General features: G+C 46.8%; 1 protein-coding gene across 1 annotated transcript; it reads left to right on the top strand.

Moving 5' to 3' along the window:
* Positions 1-1,186: 1,186 nt before the first annotated feature.
* On the top strand, positions 1,187-22,725 carry LOC308465272 (uncharacterized protein). Its single transcript, XM_080985063.1, has 16 exons — positions 1,187-2,027; positions 2,626-2,721; positions 3,002-3,232; positions 4,151-4,173; positions 5,038-5,159; positions 6,168-6,200; positions 8,153-8,645; positions 9,802-9,861; positions 10,717-10,790; positions 13,927-14,429; positions 14,940-15,035; positions 15,350-15,580; positions 15,883-15,905; positions 17,029-17,150; positions 18,305-18,337; positions 20,721-22,725. The coding sequence occupies exons 1-16, from the start codon at positions 1,527-1,529 to the stop codon at positions 21,233-21,235; spliced, it is 3,156 nt and encodes a 1,051-aa protein (XP_080841189.1). The 5' UTR covers positions 1,187-1,526; the 3' UTR covers positions 21,236-22,725.
* Positions 22,726-22,963: the final 238 nt, after the last annotated feature.

Here is a 22,963-nt window from a genome sequence, read left to right as displayed (position 1 = left end):
TTCTTAACCTGAAGCACCACTTTAGTTAATGGGGCCTCCTGCTCCCGCCGCGCCACTGGAGCACGATTTCTGTTCTCATCCTGAGGTAATATTTGTTCTGTTCTCTTAACCTGAGGTAATATTTCTGGGTTAGGTCCAGTCCTGACCGACTCTGGGGTTGTGGCGCTCATCTCGCTTTATTGGCCGAGGGAGCCGGCGTGCAGCTTCTGGGTCATGTGGCCAGCATGACTAAGCCGCTTCTGGCGAACCAGAGCAGCGCATGGAAACGCCGTTTACCTGCCTGCTGGAGCAGTACCTATTTATCTACTTGTACTTTGACGTGCTTTCGAACTGCTAGGTTGGCAGGAGCAGGGACCGAGCAACGGGAGCTCACCCCATCGTGGGGATTCGAACCGCCGACCTTCTGATCGGCAAGCCCTAGGCTCTGTGGTTTAACCCACAGCACCACCCGCGTCCCTATTTCTGGGTTAGCGGAGTCTGTAACCTGAAGTGCATGTAACCTGAGGTACCACTGTATAGAGATTCTCTTTCTCTCTCCAGCTGAATGGGGATCTAGAGTGTTTGTTCCCGGCACTGAGTAATCGGGACAGATTTGGGATTCTGCTGGTTTCCTGCCCGCCTCGCTTCCCAGCAGTTCCCCTGGCAGAGTGGCAGAGCCAGTCTTGGGGGCAGAGTTAAGGGCTCCCAGACTGCTGCATCTGGGGGGCTTCAACCTCCATGCTGAGGCGACTGGCTCTGGGGGTGGCGGCTCAGGAATTCATGTCTGCCGTGACAACCGTGGGGCTGTCCCAACATGCTGTTGGCCTGATTAATATCGCCAGGTGCACACCAGATTAAGAGGAGAACCCTCACTTCAGCATGGATCAAATGAAACATCAGAGAAAAATGCTCAGAGCATCAGCACTGAAATTTCCCCCCCAAAAAGCCATGTGTTCTCTGTTTTTATGAGGAATATGTATCAGCCACCAAACAATAATACTTTATTATTCCATTATTATTATTATTATTATTATTAATTAATTAATACTTTTTTATGAAGATAAAAAAATCACAAGTAAAAAGAGAGAAAACACTTCCCCCACACCAAAAGATAAAAAATAAAAAACTTCCATGGTTCATGTGAACGTAAACCCCTGTTTAAAAGGGAAGCAGCCACGCCCCCCGGCCACTCCGATTGGCCAGCCGAGGGGAGTGACGCGACTAGAACTACCAATCACGCGGGCGACATCCCCCCGCCCACAAGAGAGTTCACTCCTGCAACTCCGGAAGGGAAGAGGTTTTCTCTTCCTCTCCTAGGCGCCTGGCTCCTTGATTTAGCAAGGAGTTCTGCCCGTTCTCTTTGAAAAAGCAAATTTCAATGTCACAGAGACCCTGTTCTACTGCAATGCATGTCTCTAAGGCAGCCGAGATCCTGAATTTTCCTCCTTGAATTTCCTGGGTGGGGGAAGCAGAACCCCAGATCTCCTTGCTAAGGCCACGTCTGCGGAGCGGAAGGGAAATCTGGAGTCACCCCCTGAAATCTCCTCATGGAAAGGAAACGGAGACATCCATTCGTGCACGAAGAGCAAAGCAAACGAAAGCACCTCTCTCTTCCTGGCGAGGCAGCAGCCATGGCTGCATCTGGGGGTCCCGTGCAGGATCTCTGCGAGGAAGCCACTTGCCCCATCTGCCTGGAGAGTTTCCGGGATCCAGTGATCATCCCGGAGTGCGGGCACAACTTCTGCCGAGCCTGCCTGATCCAGTGCTGGGGGGAATCCGAGGGAGAGGCTTCCTGCCCTCATTGCAGGGAAATCATTCAGCACAGGAACCTCATCCCCAATCGGCCGCTGGCAAATGTTTTGGAAAAACTCCGTCTTCAAGGTGAAAAGGAGCCCGAAGGAAAGGGGAAGATCTGCGAGAAGCACCAGGAGCCCCTGAAGCTCTTCTGCAAGGAGGACGAAAGCCCGATCTGTGTGGTGTGTGACAGATCCAAGGAGCACAAAAGCCACGAGGTGGTTCCTTTGGAGGAGGCGTCCCAGGAGTACAAGGTGAGAAATATCTCAGGGTTTCCTTTGGGGATGGTAAGGGTGAATTAGCAACAGAGAAGGGGGTCTTGCAAGAAAACGCTTTAATGTATTCTCCCCTCCGGCAGCCAAAGAGTCACTCGCCAGCAGGAGCTTTTGTGCAGCCTTCTAAAAACTAAGCTTCGGAAACTCTGTTCAATAAACATTTCTTTTTTCCTTTCTGGGGATTACAGTGCCCCTAATGTCCCCCTGCAGGAGAAACTCACCCCCAGTTCATCCTCTGGTAGCAGCTCCCTTAGGAAAGGGCTGGAGGGAGGAGCAATGGAGGTGGCAGGGATAGAATAACAGAATGGTGGAGTTGGAAGGGACCCTGAGGGCCATCTAGTCCAACCCCCCGCAATGCAGGAATTCTGCCCACAGCCGTCCCTGGTTGGGTTCGAACCACCAACCTTCTGGTTAACAGCCAGACACACTGACCCATTGCGCCACAGGCTCCCAGGATGACGAAGGCAAAGACCACAGTCTTTGGGGCAGGGAGCAAGCATGTGATTCAACTTTCCTGTTATTATGAATTCCAACAGAGAAAAAAAGCAAGCAAACTTTGATTTTGTTTTGTTTTCAGGATCAGATCAGCACCTGCCTAGACAACACGAAGAAGGAGAGAGAGAAATTTCTGGTGTTTAAAGCAGACGCAGAAAAGGAAAGTCAAGACCTGCTTGTAAGCACCATTGTTTCTTTTAAGATCTTCTTGGGGGGGGGCAATGAATATGGAATACAGAAAGTGGTTTCTTTTTGAACAGCCCTATCTCTCACAGAGCATGAAAGACCATTTAAAGGAGGGGATGGGCTTGTACGTTTTTATAGAGTTCTTTCTCTGCTGAACATGTCAGAAGTGGCCTTCCAAGGGAATTGGGATAACTGGCCTCCTCATCCTTTAACAGGAGGCTAGATGCCTGATATTGGCCCACTGTTCTCTTCTTTCAACCTCTTTGCTGCAGAAACAAACAGTTGCAGAGAGGGAAAAGATGGTGGCTGAGTTCAGGCAACTGCACCAGTTTCTGGAAGAACAAGAGAAACGTATTCTGGCCCAGATGGCAGAAGTGGAGAAGGAGATTGCAGCCAAAAGGGAGGAGCACCTGGCCAGACTCTCCAGGGAACTCTCCTCTCTTGACAGCCTCATCCGGGAGATGGAGGAGAAGCTTCAGGAACCAGAGAGTGAACTCCTGCAGGTGAGGCCTCATCCTGATGTGAGAGGGTGGAGTGTGCTGCTTCAGACTGTATAGGCATTTTTTTTAATAAGATATTTATTAACTTTTTTCAAAGAAAGACATAAATTTGCAAAATAGAAAGAATAAGGACAGAGAGTTACAAAAATAAAAATAAAACATAGAAAAGAGAAATAGATAAAAAGAAAAATACAGGTATTATCAAAAAATACATTGAAAATACATACAAAATACACAAAACGAATAACTAAAATTTTTTTTAAAACAAATCCAGTTTTCAATATCTTTAGACTCATTTGCTTATTTTCTTGACTTCCTCACACCTCCCCTTTTTGTATTCCCATTTATATAATCAATTCAGCAAATCCTTACCCTCTTTCATTAATCTTAACTCTAAATCTTAACCTATTATAACTATATATTTTCATCCATTATCAATCCGTATTTACATATTCTTATTAACCTTGTTACCAATACCACTTATTTTCAATCCAACATCATTTTAACATTCATTGATTTTGCAGTATTTCTGCAAGTAGTCTCTAAATTTCTTCCAATCTTCTTCCACCAACTCTTCTCCCAGGTCTCGGATTCTGCCAGTCATTTCTGCCAATTCCATATAGTCTATCTGTATAGGCATTTCTTAGTCACATAAAATTGTTGCTGGAATGAAAACAGACATGAAGGGTGAAAGGCGTCAGTCCTGGGGTCGCAGAAGGGGCCCTGCTAGATCAAACCACAGGCCCCTTCATTCTAGCATTGTGTTCTCTCATTGGCCAACCAGAGGTCTCTGAGAAGCCTAAAAAACAGTAGCGCTCTCCAAACCTGTGATTCCCAGCAGTTGCCCCTCAGCTGCTTAGTATTTATAACTGACTGCAGAAATGGCTCCACTGACATCTTTCTTTCTTTCTTTCCTTCCAGGATATTGGAAGCTTCTTGCAGAGGTAAATGATGGAAACCCCCTGCCTTGTTCTGATGTTATTGGTCTCATCATATAACATAGCAAGGAAGCCATTCCTCCTCCCCCCCCCCCCCATTACATACGTCTCCCTTTTCCCTGATGGGTTCATTTCCTCTGGAATAGATACAGAAAAGGGAGACATTCCAAAGGGGCTTGTAAATATCTTCACTATGACTTACCCTTAAATATCCAGTGTATTTCTGGCTTCTGCAGGTTCTTCCTCAGCCATAAGAACGTGAGAAAGGGCCCTGCTGGATCCACCCAGTGGCCCATCTCATCCAGCATCCTCTTTTCACAGTGCTTAACCAGAAGCCTGTGGGAAACCCGTGATCAGGATCCGAGCCCCAGAGGACACTCCCCTCCTGAGGTTCAGAGGCACCACTGCCTTTGACTCAGCCATCGTGAAGAGCAGCCGCTGAGAGCCTTGTCCCCAAAACAACTTCATATTTTGAAAATCTCCCATGCTGAGAAAAAACAGCTTTAATTTCTCTAATTTCATTTGTAATGCTTCACTAAAACTGGTGTAGTCCTAAAATCTCTGCATAAGGACCCATTATTGTTCATTTTTCTTCAAAAGAATAATTTGCATATATCAGCTTATTTCCCTTCAATCTCATCTTCATATATTTATTCCCATGTATTATGGAAGCAGGTGTGTCTTAGTTTTTCTTCAACTTCTTCAATGCTTTCTAGATCCACACGTCATCTAGATGCTCCTTTTTGCCATAGAACACCGCTCTCAAGTCTTCATGATATATCCATGGTGCCTTTATCATCAGGATGAGACACCTGCCTTGTGCTCCTTGCGTTGGAAGGATGGTGGCCTGACTTGGTTCTTCTCCTCCAGGTCTCAGGCGAAGGAGAACTTAGAGGACCCTCCTGTGGCTTTTCCTCCTTCCCTGAAGTGGAAGATCTGGGACTTCAAAGATATAAATCCCTTCCTGAAGGGTGTCATGAAGCAGTTCAGAGGTAATGAGGAAGGACTGTAAGGATTCTATATTAGATAATTAAAAGTGTTCATATGACTCCAGGTCTTATGTAATATTAGTAGTGCCAGGAAAATGAAAGTCATTTATGTATTTATCCTCTTTCACTATCCAGATGCCACACTTTCATAAACAGGTAACTCACAACTCACACTAATTTTACGTACACAATCAGAGCTTGATGTGGATCAAAATAAATAAATAGGAAATGGGCAGGAAACCATCACTTGTCGGGCTCTGGAGACTCCCACAAGAAAAAGCGCTTTTAAACCCTGCATGAACATTGCTTTTAAGCCCTCTGCATCCTTCCTAGGCTCTGAGAGGCTCCTGCAAGATCTTCTGGGGCCAGCCAAGATCTTTGATGTAGGGGGTGATTCAGGAGCGAATTCTGATTTTGCATGACTTTATGCACAATCCCCAGGAAAGTAACCCTTGCGTAAGTTGTGGGTTGTCTGTAAAAAGTTGTATTTTACTGCTTCACATCTCTCAGCCAGGCCTTAGGTGCTTTAGGTGCTTTCACACTCCTCACCCATTTCCCAAGCAGCCTCACCTACAGCCTTTTGGGCATTTCTCCTGTTCCTTTGGCCCTGAGATTGATGTAAGGGGGGCAGAAGGAGGGGGGCTGTCCAGGAGCCAGCCAGGAGCAGAGGGGACTGGGGCTGAGGCCTCCCGTCCTGGAACAGGAATGTCTGGATCTTGTTGTTGATGGGGAGATCTTCTGGGGGTCCTGCTCCTCCTCCCAAGATTTGGGCAGGACTGACCTTTGACATCACCCCTGCCCTGGTTATGCAGGGATAGCCAGTATGGTGAGTTTCAGATACTTTTAACTTCAACTCCCATAATCTCCAGCTGGCATGGCCAGTGGTTAGGGATGATGGGACTTGGAGTCCACAACACCTGGCTACTATCTCATGAGCTCGTATTGTACATTCCAGGTTTGTTGTCTGAATGATGGTGTGATGCTAAATCTCTGTTCCCTTTTCTCTCCCAGACACTGTGGAATATGGACTTCAGCTGCGAAAAGGTACATTTCTGGGTCAAACAGAGACACTAATTCAGGAGAGAGGGGATCCACTTCTCAAAAGACCAGGCCACTGCAGCTCTTCCGTTCATGCCTTATTTCCCAGAGGCCTCTGTTCCGTGAGAGCAGCTTGCTGGGCTAGAGGGGCTCTTGGCCTGATCCTGCAGACTCTTAGGAAGCCCCCAGCCCAGGATGCCTGGCTTTTCTGTGCCGAATCTCAATAAGACACAGGGGTGGAGTGAAGCCAAAGGCTCCCGGCGCATGAGGGGGAAATATCCCTTTGAGCCAGACAAGATCCCCACCCCTTTTATGTAAGAGTGGGAAATGCATGAACACAAATAGCTCAGAAAATGGCTGCAACAACCTTTGGGGAGCGAGAAGGTGAATGGGTTCTGATGTCTGTGGAGGGAGCTGGGGGCTGCCTGAGTGTGAACTCCAGGGGTCCGGCTTCCCTGCAAGATGGGGGTCTTGTGTTGGAGGAGAGATATGACTTCTCTGCTAAAACCAGTCTGGCCTGATCCTGGACATCACAAAAAGGGAATCATAAGAGCTGGAAAAGCTGCAGCAGATGGTATCATAAAGGAAACTCTTACTTAACTTCAAATTTATATTCTGGGATTCTTTTAAACAACAGCAGTGAGTAAAATGCATAAAGGTTAATCAAGACAATAAGAAACTAGAAAAACCCATTACATTAAAAAAAAGACTAATATCAGCAGTGGCAACATCCCACATCAGACTTAATGTCCATAGGCCACTGTGCAAATGTGTGTCTTTAAAAAGAAATCACTTGACTAACATTCCATAACGGGGGGGGGGGGGGTGAGGACTGCAGAGCAGATCTTCTTCCTAATGTCCACCAGCCTGACCAAGTTTAAATGGGCTTCTCCTGATGCTTCCACTGCCCACCTTTTCCATAAATGTGAGGAACAATGAAGAAAATATGAATCATGGAGCCATTCAGGTCTGGGGAACCAGGATGGGGTCTTTGCGTTTAAGGAGACAGGTGGGAATGGCACTTCCTAGGTTTTACTGGGTTTGGTTTTTATACACACACACACACACACACACACACACTGTAATAGATGTCAATTTGTAAGAAAGAACTATCCATTTTCTGCATCGCTCTTACCAAACCACTAGCGATAATCGAGTCGGTTCTTGGCTGACTGCTCATAGTTTGCCTGGGGGAAACAGACCAAAGGCCCACACTGCAGAACATGGAAGGGAGTCCCTCAGAAGGTGGTGGACTCTCCTTCCTTGGAGGTTTTTAAGGAGAGGTTGGGTGGCCCCCTGTGGTGGGTGCTTATTTGGGATCCCTGCATTGCAGGGGGTTGGACTAGATGACCCTTGGGGTACCCTCCAACTCTACGATACGCTTTCAAGAATCCCAAGCAGGACATTTCACACAAGGGGGTCGGGGAAGCCTAACCACTTATTTGCTTATTATAAACAACCTGGAAGATGGGGTCTAACATTACATTAAACATTAAACTGGTTAGAAAAAGAGCGAGAGCACTTGCCGCCAGTTTTACCTGGCACGTCAAGCATGGTCTGTGATGTGAAGTAGAAGATTAAAATGTGAATTAGAGATTCCCTGCTTTAACTCCCTTCTGCCATGAACTGTGGGGGGTGGGGGTGGCCTTAGACAAGCTACTGTCTCTCAGCCTCAGTTTTCCCATATGAAAAATGGGCATAGTAAGATTGACTCAACTTACAGGGTCATTGCAAGGGTTCTATGTAGATAATGTGTGCTAAGTACTTCGTACCTTTGAAAGAACTGCAGGTGTTTCAAGAAACATAATTAAGAACTTGATGAACATCCGTGTCTCGAATGCAGAGCCATGGAGTCCCTGTTCATTTCAGAGGGGATGCTATTTTTGTCATGTGCCTAAAGAAAAGTCAGCTTCCCCGTTGACGTCGTTTCTCTTCTCTTTCCTCATCTGTCTTCATAGAAAACATAACTTTGGATCCAGACACAGCATATCCCTGCCTCATCCTGTCTGAGGATCGAAAGAGTGTGAGACAGGGAGACGTCTATCAAGACCTGCCAGATAACCCTGAGAGATTTGACAAACATGGCTTTGTGCTGGGATGTGAGGGTTTCACATCAGGCAGACATTTCTGGGCAGTCATTGTGGGAAGAGAGGAGGGGTGGGGGGTGGGGGTTGCCAGAAAGTCTGTGAAGAGGAAGGGTCTCCCTTTTGGGCCTACGGACGGGATCTGGTGTTTCGCGAAGTGGGACTTTGGGTACACCCCCCATGAGGCCCCTGTTCCAAGTGAGGAGCCCAAGAGGATCCGAGTGGCCCTGAACTGTGAAGGGGGACGGGTGTCCTTTTACGATGCTGATACAGCAGCCCCTCTACATGCAGATACAGCAGCCCCCTTCTCAGGAGAGACCCTCCAGCCCTTCTTTTACGTGGGCAAGAAAGAGAACCTGAGACTCTCTTGACTGAGGGTGCAGACAGACAACATACAGGTATTCAGTCTCCTCTTCAGGACTGAGCTGACAGGGACTTGAGAAACTATATTTGCAGAACTGTGGCCATCCCTTGTGTCAATCATGATGCAACTCTTCCTGGGCCAGGAATTTTTAGAGATACTTACCTCTTCTTATATTTTTGTATAACGGGCCTGAAAGTATTTTGGAATATATTGCATATATTGCATATATTGCATGCTCTGGTTATCTCCCGCTTGGACTACTGCAATGCGCTCTACGTGGGGCTACCTTTGAAGGTGACCCGGAAACTACAACTAATCCAGAACGCAGCAGCCAGACTGGTGACTGGGAGCGGCCGCCGAGACCATATAACACCGGTCTTGAAAGACCTACATTGGCTCACAGTACGTTTCCGAGCACAATTCAAAGTGTTGGTGCTGACCTTTAAAGCCCTAAACGGCCTCGGCCCAGTATACCTGAAGGAGCGTCTCCACCCCCATTGTTCTACCCGGACACTGAGGTCCAGCACCGAGGGCCTTCTGGCGGTTCCCTCACTGCGAGAAGCCAAGTTACAGGGAACCAGGCAGAGGGCCTTCTCGGTAGTGGCGCCCTCCCTGTGGAATGCCCTCCCACCAGATGTCAAAGAGAACAACAACTACCAGACTTTTAGAAGACATCTGAAGGCAGCCATGTTTAGGGAAGCTTTTAATGTTTAATGTATCACAGTATTTTAATATTCTTTTGGAAGCCGCCCAGAGTGGCTGGGGAAACCCAGCCAGATGGGCGGGGTATAAATAATAAATTATTATTATTATTACTATGCATACGCTAACATGTTTGATTCTATTAAAGGTTGTATGTCTTGTTGCTTCTATTTTATTTCAAACTCAACAGTATAATCCATTCCACATGATGCGTCCTCCAGGGATTTTAGGAGGGTGATATCCTGTTTTTTCCTCAGAGAAACCCTGTGAGGTAGAAGAGGCTGAGCGGAGAGATTTAAAAAAAGGAGACATGTGGTTTATGGTCAAATAGGCTTGAACCTGGTCCTTGTCATCCCAAGTCCGACACACTGTGCACTCAGAATGTGAATTCTTAAGAAGGGTCCCTTCAGAGATGTGCTTGAAAGCCCTCCCTGCAAAGCTCTTCTCTGTGTTGTAGCTCCTCTTCAGACCTTCCTGTGTCGACTGAATGTCTGCAGGAGGAGTCAATCCCGTTTGAGTGAGGGGCAGATTTCAGGGGCTTTCCTTCCTAAGCTCGTATTTTGCACCTCGGTCCATTTCTGGATCTCAGCATTCCGATTAAAACTGAAATCAATAAAAGGTTTTTCAATAAAAGTTCTCTTTCACATATTCAGGAGGTATATGGGATCAGTGGGGGAAAGCTAGGAGTTGTACAGCAGATTGAAAATACGCCAGCATCCATCCTATGTTCTATGACTTCAGAAGCGACCTTTTCCCATCTTTTGCACTACCATTTTTAAAATCCATATGAAAGAGGCTCTGAAGTCCAGCTACCTTCACAACTGCAGGGGGCAGCAGAGACCACGAGTCACCGGCTTCAATTTCCTGGAAAGGAAAACACCCCAGTTCTTGAATGGGCGAAAGAGAGTGAAACTTAGCCCGCCCCCCCCCCCATGGCTGTGGCTGGGGGTCCCATCCATGCAGGACCTCTGTGAGGAACCCACTTGCTCCATCTGCCTGGAGTATTTTAGGGATCCAGAGATCCTCTCCGATTGTGGGCACAACTTTTGCAGAGCCTGCCTGAGTCAGTTCTGGGGGGGAGTTGGAAACTGGGGCCTCGTATTCTGTCAGCCTCAGACTTTCCGCTTGAAAAATGAGGACGATAAAAGTGACTTAACATACAGGCTCCATGTAAGGATTCTGTGCAGATAATGCGCTTGAAGTGCTTTGAACACTTGAAAGAACAGATGATTTCAAGAATTATTACTGAGAACTTGCGGAGCATCCCGAACGCAGGGCATTGAGCGGGAATGAAATTTCTCTCATGGGTCTAAAGAAAAGTTCATCTCTGAGCTCCTGCTGTTTCTGTCCTCTTTCCTCATCTGCCCCCCAGAAAAAGCAACTTTGGATCCTGCCTCATCCTGCCTGAGGATCAGGAGAGTGTGATAGATGGAGATGCAGATCAAGGTCTCCCCAACAATCCTGAGAGATTCGACACACACGTCCCCATGTGCTGGGGCAAGAGGGGTTCACAGCGGGCAGACATTTTTGGGAGGTCATTGCAGGGAGTGAGGGGCATTGGGCTGTAGGGGGCACAGGAAGTCTGCGAGAAGGAAGGGCAAGTTGGCTCCTTGTCCTGAGGATGGGATCTGGGAGGTGGGGAAATGGGGAAATGGGAAGGAGAAATGGGAAGGAGATGCCCCTGTACTGTCCCTGCTTGAGGAGCCCAAGAGGATCCAAGGGACCCTGAACTCTCATCTGTCCTTTCACGCTGCAGATCCAGCAGCCCTTCTCCATGCATTCCCAGCATCCACCTTCTCAGGAGAGACCCTCCAGCCAGTGTGGTGTAGTGGTTAAGAGCGGTAGTCTCCTGGACTTCCGGGTTGGCGCCATCGCCGAATGGCGGACTCCCTCCGAGCTCCGGAGGGAGTCTGCTCGGCAGGGGCTGGGTCCTACCGCACCGGCGATGCGGGGACCTGTAAAAACCACGGCCAGATGGAGGCCGTGGACATGGAGACTCGGCTAGCACCGTCAGCGCCCTCCCGACTCGTGAAGGAGCCTTTTTAAAGGCTACGGATCGGGTGCCGGGGAGAAGCGTGGTGCTTTGAGTCCTCTGCTATCCCTGCCGAGCGAAGCCGCAAGCCATTCGACGGAGAGCGCCGGCTTCTTCCAATTGAAATCTGGACATTTAACAACAACCCGTGAGTAATTGGGCAACCGGGTACAAAAGGAGAAAAAAAAAGAATTTTTTTTTTTCGGATTCGGTACGAGCGGGGGGGATCTAAAAAGGAAGTCAGTCCCCTCCCGGATTGTAAACGCTAAAACAAGGACTGAGAAACCAAGATCAATTCAGAAGTTTATTGCTGATAAAAAATATCAAACTCCACGATGGGATCATCACAAGAACTGCGCTGGAGGAGAAAAGTCGAGGGTGAGAGGGAAAGGCAACCCCCCCCCGGGAACCGGGGCGATTCGGAGGAACTGGCGGAGAGAGATGGAGAGTTTGACAGCTGTCAAAGTAGCTGTCAAATCTCGGGAACATAAAGAGGACTTTGTTACAAGTATTTTGCTGGTTAATTTTGATACAATTGGACATAAATATGGATACAAAATGTCGGGCGGAAAAAGAAATAACAACTTGATTCTTGGATGAGAGGACACAAAGTTATTGCAATCCCCCTAGAGGGGCTCGGGGACACTACAAAGGCGTATGTGGAAAACTACCCGGGGACGCGTACTGGTCTTAGCTCCTGGGAAAGTAGCAAAGCTGAAATTTTGTTTTGTCTACAGAGGTGACAACACAATAGAATTTTTCTATTGAAGCAAGCTACGAACGGGACGTAAGTCTTTGTTCCTGAATAACAAACCTCTGTAGAGATATTGGATTTCAGAATAAGAATGGTTTTGCAGCCGAAGCAAGAAATAAAAGAGTACAGGACCAACTACGCCACGGAAAGAACAATGGGAGGAGCAACAATGACTAAATTAAAGGCCTCGATTAGACTGGAACTTTGAAATTAAATACTATCAAAACAAGCAAATTTGAAGAAAACCGGCAAGATGGATTGAGAAAAATTTGGCTGTGGACTTGAGACCTCCAGGCCGACAACATACAGACTGATGGACATGGGGAATCTAAACCGGGGAAGGGAGGGGGAATCTTAGAATCCAAAGGCTATGTAACCAACTTTTGGAATTTTCTTCTATATTCTATCTCTTATCTTTTTATATAACTTTGGTATATTGATTTAACATGTTTTGGGGGGAAAAAAAATTTGTGGAAGGAAACGGGGTGGATTTTGGGGGAAAAATTTTTGTGTTATTTTGTTAAAGAGGAGGAGTGATGTTAAGATTGTAATTTAAATTGGCTACCAGGCATAATATATTAGGTTTAAATTGGGAAGGAGAACTTGTGGAACCAACATAGGGAAAGGGGAATACAATCGGGGGGGGAAGGAGGGAGTCCCAGAAAGAAGGTTATGAAAATAAGGGTTTAAAAAATTGGTTTTTCTTTTTTCTTTCTTTCTTTCTCTTTATTTTTTCTATCTTTTCTGTTATTATTGGAAAATTTAATAAATATGATTAAAAAAAAAAAAAAAAGAGCGGTAGTCTCCTAATCTGGGGAACCGGGTTTGATTCCCCGCTCCTCCACATGCAGCTGCTGGGTGATCTTGGGCCAGTCACACTTCCTTGAAGTCTCTCAGCCCCACTCACCTCACAGAGTGTTTGTTGTGGGGGAGGAAGGGAAAGGAGAATGTTAGCCGCTTTGAGACTCCTTAAAGGGAGTGAAAGGCGGGATATCAAATCCAAACTCTTCTTCTTCTTCTTCTTCTTTCTCTCGAGGGAGAAGCCCTATGTGCAGGACAGAGATGGGCCGGCCCTTGTGTCACTCCTGGTGCAACTCTCCCTTCTCAGACCAGCTTTCTACACAGCACTGATTGGCTTGCTATCGGGTCACTCAGGAGAGGAAGCCCTCCTCTTGTCCCTCCCCCAAGCAGCTTTCCCAAATGAGTCACTTGATTGGTTCATGTCCTCTCTGAATAAAGTGAGAAAGGGCTGCATTCCTCTCATGGCAACAGGAGAACGGGGCCTTCTCTGCAGTGGCTCCGTGTCTGTGGAATGCTCTCCCCAGCAGGGAAGTTTGCCTGGCGCCTTCATTAGACACTTTTTGGCACCAGGCAAAAACGTTCCTTTTTAACCAGCCCTTTGGTTAATCTGATTGACATCCTAGACCCTTTTAAAATATTATTGCGTTCTTGTTTTTATTCTTTTATACATGTTGTGATTTTTTCTGTGAACTGCCCTGAGACCTCCAGGTATACGGTGGTATATAAATTCAATGAAGAAGAAGAAGAAGCTGTGAGTGGAGCAAGGCGGGGGAGGGGGCGACAATTCATTCATTAGCCTGCAAAGTGCTCTGAGCCTGACGTGCTGATAGTCAACAAAACCACAACAAACTCCACCAGCTCACACTGGGAAATGGTTCTTTAAACGAGCAGCCACCAAGCATGGCTTAATATATTTCCACCATAGCAAAGTGTCTCGGAGCTCCACCCATCTCCAAGGCAACAGAGATCCTGAGTAATCACACCTGAATTTCCAGGAAAGGGAACACGCCCATTTGCTGACGGAAAAGAGAGAAAACGAAACCAGCTCCCTCTTTTCGGTGACTCTGCCATGGCGGCCACTCGGGGTCCTGTCCGGGATCTCTGCGAGGAAGCCACTTGCTCCATCTGCCTGGAGTATTTCAGGGATCCAGTGATCATCCCGGAGTGCGGGCACAACTTCTGCCGATCCTGCCTGATCCAGTGCTGGGAGAAATCCGAGGGAGAGGCTTCCTGCCCTCATTGCAGGGAAAACGTTGAGCAAAACAGCATCAGGAAAAACCAGCAGCTGGCAAATGTTGTGGAAATAATTAAGAAATTCAGCCATCTGGGGGGGAAAGAGGAGGGAGAAGGAAAGGGGATGGTCTGCGAGAAGCACCAGGAGCCCCTGAAGCTCTTCTGCCAGGAGGATGAAAGCCCCATCTGTGTAGTGTGTAATGTATCCAAGGAGCACAAAGGCCACGAGGTGGTTCCTTTAGAGGAGGCGTCCCAGGAGTACAAGGTGGGAAAACGCAGTGGGTCTTACTTGGGAGTGGAATAGCTGCAAATAAGAGAGGCTTGCAAAATAAAAAATAAATATAAAATGCTGTAATGTATTCTCTCCACTTGTAGCCCAAAAGGAATTCTCCAGCAAGAGATCTTTTGCAGCCCGATAAGACTAAACTTCTAAAACTTTATACAATAAACATTTCTTTTTCTTTTTGAGAGATTAAAGTGCACCACCTGAATGCAGGCTGCAGTAACTCCCCTGGGAGGAAAGATTACAACATCAAGGGTTAATTTAATAAAAAGGAGGGGGGCATGTTGGAGGTGTGTTCAGTATGGGGGACAAATAGCAAAACCCCCATGTTTCTCAGCTCTGATATAGGGCAGCCCCATTTCTGCCTCATCTGGGATGAAAAAGGGGAACCTTTGCAAAAGACCCAGGGATTTGGGGCAGGGAGCAAACATACGATTCAGCTTGCCTGTTAATGTGTAACGCAGCCCAACTTGAATTTTGTTTTCTTTTCAGGATCAAATCAGCAGCTGCCTAGACAATGTGAGGAAGGAGAGAGAGAAAATTCTAGTATTTAAAGCAAACACAGAAAAGGAAAGCCAAGACCTGCTTGTAAGCACCATTGTTACTGCTTTAAGATGAAAAGTGCTATAGTCACTCTAGAATCAATATCGGGGGGGGGGGGATGAATGAATATGGAATACAGAAAGAGGTTTATTTCTGAACAGCCTTATCTCCCACAAAGCAAGAAAGACCATTTGAAGGAGGGGGTGGACTTGTAAGTTTTTACGAAGCTCTTTCTCTGCTGAATATGTCAGACGTGGCCTTCCAAGGGAATTCGGAAGACTGGCCTCTTCATCCTGCAAGAGCAGACTAGACGCCTGATATTGGCCCACTCTTCTCTTCTTTCAATCTCTTTGCTGCAGAAACAAACAGTTGCAGAGAGGGAAAAGATGGTGGCTGAGTTCAGGCGACTGCACCAGTTTCTGGAAGAACAAGAGAAACGTATTCTGGCCCAGATGGCAGAAGTGGAGAATGAGATTGCAGCCAAAAGGGAGGAGCACCTGGCCAGACTCTCCAGGGAACTCTCCTCTCTTGACAGCCTCATCCGGGAGATGGAGGAGAAGCTTCAGGAACCAGTGAGTGAACTCCTGCAGGTGAGGCCTCATCCTGATGCGAGAGGGTGAAGTGTGCTGCTTAGTCACATTAAAATGCTACCGGAAAGAAAACACTACATGAAAAATGAAAGGCTTCAGTCCTGGGGTCGCAAAAGGGGCCCTTCTAGATCAAACCACAGGCCCCTTCATTCTATCATCATGTTCTTGCACTGGCCAACCAGAGGTCTCTGAGAAGCCTAAAAACCAGTAGTGCTCTCCAAACCTGTTGCCCCTCAGCTGCTTAGTATTTATAACTGACTGCAGAAATGGCTCCCCTGACATCTTTCTTTCTTCCCTTCTAGGATATTGGAAGCTTCTTGCAGAGGTAAGTGATGGAAAACCCCTGCCTTATTCTGATGCTGCAAAAGTTCCTGTTTAACAAGTGAGAAACTCACTCTCCAGTTTCTCCTTCTAGAGATAGCTTAGGACTCAACCGTCAATTTCACAAAATCAAAGACAAAAATAGGGACACATTTTTGTGGTAGCTATTGGTCCCATCTACTGTAAAATTACAGACAGAAAGCTGTTCCCATTGCATATCTCTGAAGGCCCTTCTCTGTGATGGAATCATTTACTCTGCAATTGATACAAACGGGGGGGACATCACAAAGGGGCTTGTAAATATCTTCACTATAACTTAACCTTAAATATCCAGTGTATTTCAGGTTTCTGCAGGTTCTTCCCCAGATATAGGAACATGAGAAAGGGCCCTGCTGGATCAGGCCAGTGGCCCATCTAGTCCAGTATCCCGTTTTCACAATGATTAAGCAGATGCCAGCGGGAAACCCACAATCAGGATCCGAGACCCAGAGGACCCTCCCCTTCGGTGGTTTCAGCAACTGGAGTTCAGAGGCACCACTGCCTTTGACGCAGCTGTCGCAAATAGCAGCCGCTGAGAGCCTTGTCCTCCAAACAACTTTAGACACTCCTGAATTTTGAGAATCCTCCATGTTCAGAAAATATTGCTTTAATTTCTAATATTTTCTCCATTTTTAAAATCTATCACTGTACTAAAATACATTTATAATGTTAATTGCAAAAGCCATTCTAAAGCATTCTAAACTTCTTTATATTTCAGAAATGCACATCCCAAATCCATTTTATTTTGCTCATTAATCACTTGAAATGCTTCACTAAAACTGGTGTAGTCCTAAAATCTCTGCGTAAGGACCCAGTATTGTTCACTTTTCTTTAAAAAATAATAATTTGCATATATCAGCTTTTTTACCTTCAATCTCATATTCATATATTTCCTTCAATATATTTTGGAAGCAGGTGTCTTTCGATTTTCCTTCAACTTCTTAGATGCTTTCTAGATCCACATGTCAGCTAAATGCTCCTTCATGATATATCCATGGTGCCTTTATCATCAGGATGAGACACCTGCCTTGTCAGAAAGCTCCTTGCTTTGGAAGAATGGAGGCTTGACTTTGTTCTTTTCCTCCCAGGTCTCAGGGGAAGGAGAACTTAGAGGACCCTCCTGTGGCTTTTCCTCCTGCCCTGAAGTGGAGGATCTGGGACTTCTGTGATATTAATCCCTTCCTGGAGGGAGTCATGAAGCAGTTCAGAGGTAATGAAGAAGGGCTGTGAGGGTTTTATACTGGGCATTTAAAATTGCTCATGAAAGGCTCCAGGTCATTAGCAGTGCCAGGAAAATGGAATGTTTATTCCTTTTCAATATCTAAAAGTCACACTTTCATATGTAGATGACTCACAACTGATTTTTCTTATGAAATTGAAAGAGGGGGATAAACCCTTCTTGCTGGGCTCTGGAAGCTCCTGCGAGATCTTGGGGGAGCCTCCCAGATTCCAGTCAGCAAGGTAAAGGGCTTGAAAGTTCTTGCCATGAAGCATTTAGCCGCCACGCAAATCACTTTTAAGACCTCAACCATGATTACTGGGCTCTGAGAGTCTCCTGCGAAATCTCATGGGGCCATCTTGAGATCTCAGATGGCAGGGGTGATTCTGGGGTTTTTCTGACTTTGCACAATTTGCCTTTATGCACAATCCCCAGGAATGTAACCCTCCCTTAAGTTCCAGGTTCTCTGTAAAAATTTGTCCTTGACCTCTTCACTTCTCTCAGCCAGGCCTTAGGTGCTTTCACGCATCTCACCTATTTCCCAAGCAGCCTCATCTACAGCTTTTCGGGCATCTCCTCTGTACCTTTGCCCCTGAGATTAATGGGGGGGGCAGGAAGGAGGGGGGCTGTCCAGGAGCCAGCCAGGAGCAGAGGGGACTGGGGTCTCACCTATTTCCCAAGTAGCCTCACCTACAGCTTTTCGGGCATCTCCTCTGTTCCTTTGGCCCTGGGATTGATGTAAGGGGGGCAGAAGGAGAGAGGGGGGCCGTCCAAGAGCCAGCCAGGAGCAGAGGGGTTGAGGCCTCCCATCCTGGAACAGGCATGTCTGGATCTTGTTGTTGATGGGGAGATCTTCTGGGGGTCCTGCTCCTCCTCACAAGATTTGGGCAGGTCTGAACCATGACATCACCCCTGCCCTGGTTATGCAGGGAAAACCAGCATGGAGAGTTTCAGTTTAAGGTAGGTTTCAGGTAGGTTTAACTGCCAACTCCCATAATCTCCAGCTGGCATGGCCAGTGGTTAGGGATGATGGGACTTGTAGTCCACAACACCTGGCTACAAGCTCATGAGCTCATATTGTTTTTCCAGGTTTGTGATCTGAATGATGGTGTGATGCTAAATCTCTGTTCCCTTTTCTCTTCCAGACACTGTGGAATATGGACTTCAGCTGCAAAAGGGTACTTTTAATCATAATAATAATTTATTATTCATACCCTGACCATCTGGCTGGGTTTCCCCTGCCATTTTCCCATGCACAAATTCGGGAGAGAGGGGATCTGCTTCTCAAAAGACCAGGCCACTGCACCTCTTCCGTCCATGCCTTATTTTCCCTTATTTCCCAGAGGCATCTGTTCCGTGAGAGCAGCATGCTGGGCTAGAGGGGCTCTTGGCCTGATCCTGCGGACTCTTAGGAAGCCCCCAGCCCAGGACGGCTGGCTTTTCTGTGCCCAATCTCCATAAGACACAGGGGTGGTGTGAAGCCAAAGGCTCCCGGCACATGAGGGGGAAATATCCCTTTGAGCCAGACAAGATCTCCACCCCTTTTATGTAAGAGTGGGAAATGCATGAACACAAATAGCTCAGAAAATGGCTGCAACAACCTTTGGGGGGCGAGAAGGTGAATGGGTTCTGGTGTCAGTGGAGGGAGCTGGGGGCTGCCTGAGTGTGAACTCCAGGGGTCCGGCTTCCCTGCAAGATGGGGGGGGGTGTCTTCCCTCAGCTTTTGTATTGGAGGGGAGACATGACTTCTCTTCTTAAACTAGAGAAACCTGAATAAACTTAAAAGAGCAGGACAGAATTACAGCACAGACCAGGAGGAAAGGCTCAATGGGAAGACAGAAGTCCAGTCTGGCCTGATCCTGAAGACCACAAAAAAGGGAATCATAAGAGCTGTAAAAGGTGCAGCAGATGGCAGCATAAAGGAATCTCTTACTTATCTTCAAAATTATATTCTGGGATTCTTTTAGACAACAGCAGTGAGTAAAAAACATAAAAATCAATTCAACAATAAACTGGAAAAACACATTATTACATTTAACAAAAAACAAAAAAAGGCTAATAACAACACTGGCAACATCCAATATCCCACTTAATTTCCAAAGGCCGCTGTACAAATGTGTGTCTTTAAAAAGAAATTACTTGACTAACATTCCCTAACCGGAGGGGGGCACGGGACTGCAGAGCAGATCTTCTTTCTAGCCCATTACATTAAAAAAAAAAAGAGTAATAGCAGCATTGGCAACATCCCACATCACACTTAATCTCCAAAGGCCACTGTGGAAATGTGGTGTGTCTTTAAAAAGAAATCACTTGACTAACCGGGGGGGGGGGGACGGGGGACGGGGACGACAGGACTGCAGAGCAGATCTTTCTAATGTCCACCCGCCTGACCAAGTTTAAATGGGCTTCTCATTGTGCTTCCACTGCCCACCTTTCCCATAGATGTGAGGAACAGTGAAGAAAAAGATGAATCATATAGCCAATCAGGTCTGGGGAGCCAGGATGGGGTCTTTGCGTTGAAGGTGACAGGTGGGAATGGCACTTCCTAGGTTTTACTGGGTTTGGCTTTAATAAGGGTGTGTGTGTCGACCTTTATCTTGGGATTGCAACAATAAATGCATCAACGCAGTTCTTGTGAAAAGAAAGCCATTCATATAAATGATGTAATAGATGCCAATTTGAAAGAAAGAACTATCCATTTTCTGCATCGCTCTAAGCAAACCACAAGCGATAATCGAGTTTCTTCTTGGCTGACTGCTCATGGTTTGCCAGGGGGAAAGAGACCATAGGCCCACACTGCAGAACGTGGAAGGGAGTCCCTCAGAAGGTGGTGGACTCTCCTTCCTTGGAGGTTTTTAAGCAGAGGTTGGGTGGCCCCCTGTGATGGATGCCTTAGTTGGGATCCCTGCATTGCAGGGGGTCTAGATGACCCTTGGGGTCATTCCAACTCTACAATTCTACATTGCGCTGTCAAGAATGCCAAGTAGGACATTTCACACAAAAGGTGGTCAGGGAAGCCCAACCACTTTCTTGCTTTTTATAAACTACCTGGAAGGATGGGCTATAACATCGCATTAAATATGTAACTGAAATTGGAATGGTGGTTACAAAGAGGGTGAAAACACCTACCAGATACCTGGTATGTGAAGCATGGTCTGCCATGTGATGTGAGGTAAAAGATTAAGGTGTGAATTAGGGAGTCCCTGCTTTTGCTCCCTTCTGCCATGAACTGTGGGGGGTGGGGGTGGCCTTAGACAAGCCACTGTCTCTCAGCCTCAGTCCTCCCCTCTGAAAAATGGGCATAGTAAGATTGACTCAACTTACAGGGTCTTTGCTAGGGTTCTATGTAGATAATGTGTGCTAAGTACTTTGAACCCTTGAAAGCACTGCAGATGTTTCAAGAATCCTTATTAAGAACTTGATGAACATCCCTGTCTCAAATGCAGAGCCCTGGAGTCCCTGTTCATTTCAGAGGGGATGCTGTTTCTGTCACGTTCCTAAAGAAAAGTCAGCTTCCCCGTTGACGTCGTTTCTCTTCTCTTTCCTCCTCTGCCCCCACAGAAAACGTAGCTTTGGATCCAGACACAGCACATCCCTGGCTCTTCCTGTCTGAGGATCGAAAGAGTGTGAGACAAGGAGAAGAGTGTCAAGACCTGCCAGACAACCCTGAGAGATTTGACACATGTCCCTATGTGCTGGGAAGTGAGGCCTTTGAGGAAGGCAGACATTTCTGGGAAGTGGCTGTGGGGAGCAAGGGGCAATGGGCCGTGGGGGTGGCCAGAGAGTCTGTGAAGAGGAAAGGCAAGTTCATCGCTGGTCCTAAGGAAGGTATTTGGCGTATAGGGAAGTGGAGTGATCAATACAGGGTCTCCAACCGCAATGGGCGTCTTGTTTCGATTCTGGGTGGGGAGCCCAAGAGGATCCGAGTGGCCCTGAACTGTGAAGGGGGGCGGGTGTCCTTTTACGATGCTGATACAGCAGCCCTTCTCCACTCATTCTCAGAAGCCTCCTTCTCTGGAGAGACCCTCCAGCCCTTCTTTTACTTGAGTGAGGAAGGGAACCTGATACTCTCTTGACTGAGTGTTCAGACAGGCAAACGTATATTCATTTCCATCATGGCACATTCAGTCTCCAGGACTGAGCTGACAAGCACTTGAGAAACCATATTTGCAGAACTGTGATTGGCCATCCCTTGTGTCAATCATGATGCAACTCTCCCTTCTCAGGCCAGCTTTGTAAATGACACTGATTGATTGGGTCCCCTGTCAGTCTCCAAACTTGCCTGTTTTCTCTCCCTTGGGAATCGGCTATTTCTGTCAGTGCAGGAGGTGCAAAAGGAGGAAAGAAACAAGAAAATGATTTAGGAAACAACAGCAACCCCCCCCCCCCACACACATTCCTGTTTTGATATACAGTGGTACTTCAGGTTACATACGCTTCAGGTTATATATGCTTCAGGTTACAGACTCCGCTAACCCAGAAATAGTAGCTCGGGTTAAGAACTTTGCTTCAGGATGAGAACAGAAATCAGGCTCTGGCGGCGCGGCAGCAGCGGGAGGCCCCATTAGCTAAAGTGGTGCTTCAGGTTAAGAACAGTTTCAGGTTAAGAACGGACCTCCAGAAAGAATTAAGTACTTAACCCGAGGTACCAGTATAGTTCTCTCTCCATCCTCCAACTTAAGATTTCTAGAGACAATACCATCTTTTATGAATGCACTTGTATCATTTAAATCTTCCTCAGCCTCAGTCCTGATCTCAGATTTCCTTTCCTTCCCCAAAGCCTCTACTGCCATGGAGATGGAAGCTCCAAAATTCCCTTTTTCTTTCTTTTCTTTTGCTGCTACTCCGGGAAGCTTACGTGGCAAATCAGCAAGATCAGAGACCTGTTTTTTGGTTGAGTACAGTCGGCCCAAAACTCACACGCAACTTACTTGTGTGATCTCAGCCTGGAGCCCTTCGTCAAAGCAAATTAATAAATAGAAAGAGGGCAAGAGACTGGGAAACACTGTTGGAAGGGACTGTGCGAGATCTCTCAGGAGTCTCCAGAGCCCAATGGGGGGAGGGCTTCGGCAGTGGGGAGAAAGAGTTTCTAAGTCCACCTTGCTTCCCGGCCTCTAGAAAGGTCAAGATCTCTGGCTTTGGACAAGTAAGGATGGTTGCTTGGGGGGCATTTTTGATGGTCTTCCTGACTTATTCAATATTGCCCTTCCATACACGAAGAGTCGGACACGACTAAACAACAACAAAAGTGCTGACCCCAGGAATGTCCCCCCCCACGTAGGTCTTGGGCCTCAAGGTAACAAAATCCCCTCTGACAATGAGGAGCATCTGTCAGAGGTTCTGAATGACAATCTAGACTAGAGACTTTCAGGGGGTGGGGGGTAATTTCCCATGTATACAATTATTTTCTCCAAGCTGCTTTGTAGTGAACAGTCAGATACTTATCTGTATTTTTAGAAATCACCTCTTCTTATATTTTTGTATAACGGGCCTGAAAGTATTTGGGGATATGTTTCATGTGCTAACATGTTTGATTCTATTAAAGATTGTACTTCTTGTTACTCCTTTGTTGTTCCACGGGACACTTCCTCCAGGGGTTTTAGGAGGGTGATCTCCTGTTTTATCCTCAGAGAAACCCTGTGAGGTAGAAAAGGCTCAGCTGAGAGTCTTAGAAAAAGGAGAAACATTCAAGTTTATGGTCAAAAGGGATTTGAACCTGGGCCTTGTCATCCCAAGTCTGGGTACTCAGAATTTGAAATCTTAACAAGGGTCCCTTCAGGGATGTGTTTGAAAGCCCTCCCTGC

Source organism: Podarcis pityusensis (assembly GCF_964106645.2).
Source record: "Podarcis pityusensis genome assembly, chromosome: 2".
Classification (NCBI taxonomy): Eukaryota; Metazoa; Chordata; class Lepidosauria; order Squamata; family Lacertidae; genus Podarcis; species Podarcis pityusensis.
This window is presented reverse-complemented; position numbering and strand designations above follow the sequence as displayed.

Coding starts and splice junctions, on each gene's coding strand:
- LOC308465272 (XM_080985063.1), top strand. CDS start 1,527: ATGGAAAGGAAACGGAGACATCCATTCGTGCACGAAGAGCAAAGCAAA. Junction 2,722..3,001: donor AGGAAAGTCAAGACCTGCTT/GTAAGCACCATT, acceptor TCTTTGCTGCAG/AAACAAACAGTTGCAGAGAG. Junction 15,036..15,349: donor AGGAAAGCCAAGACCTGCTT/GTAAGCACCATT, acceptor TCTTTGCTGCAG/AAACAAACAGTTGCAGAGAG.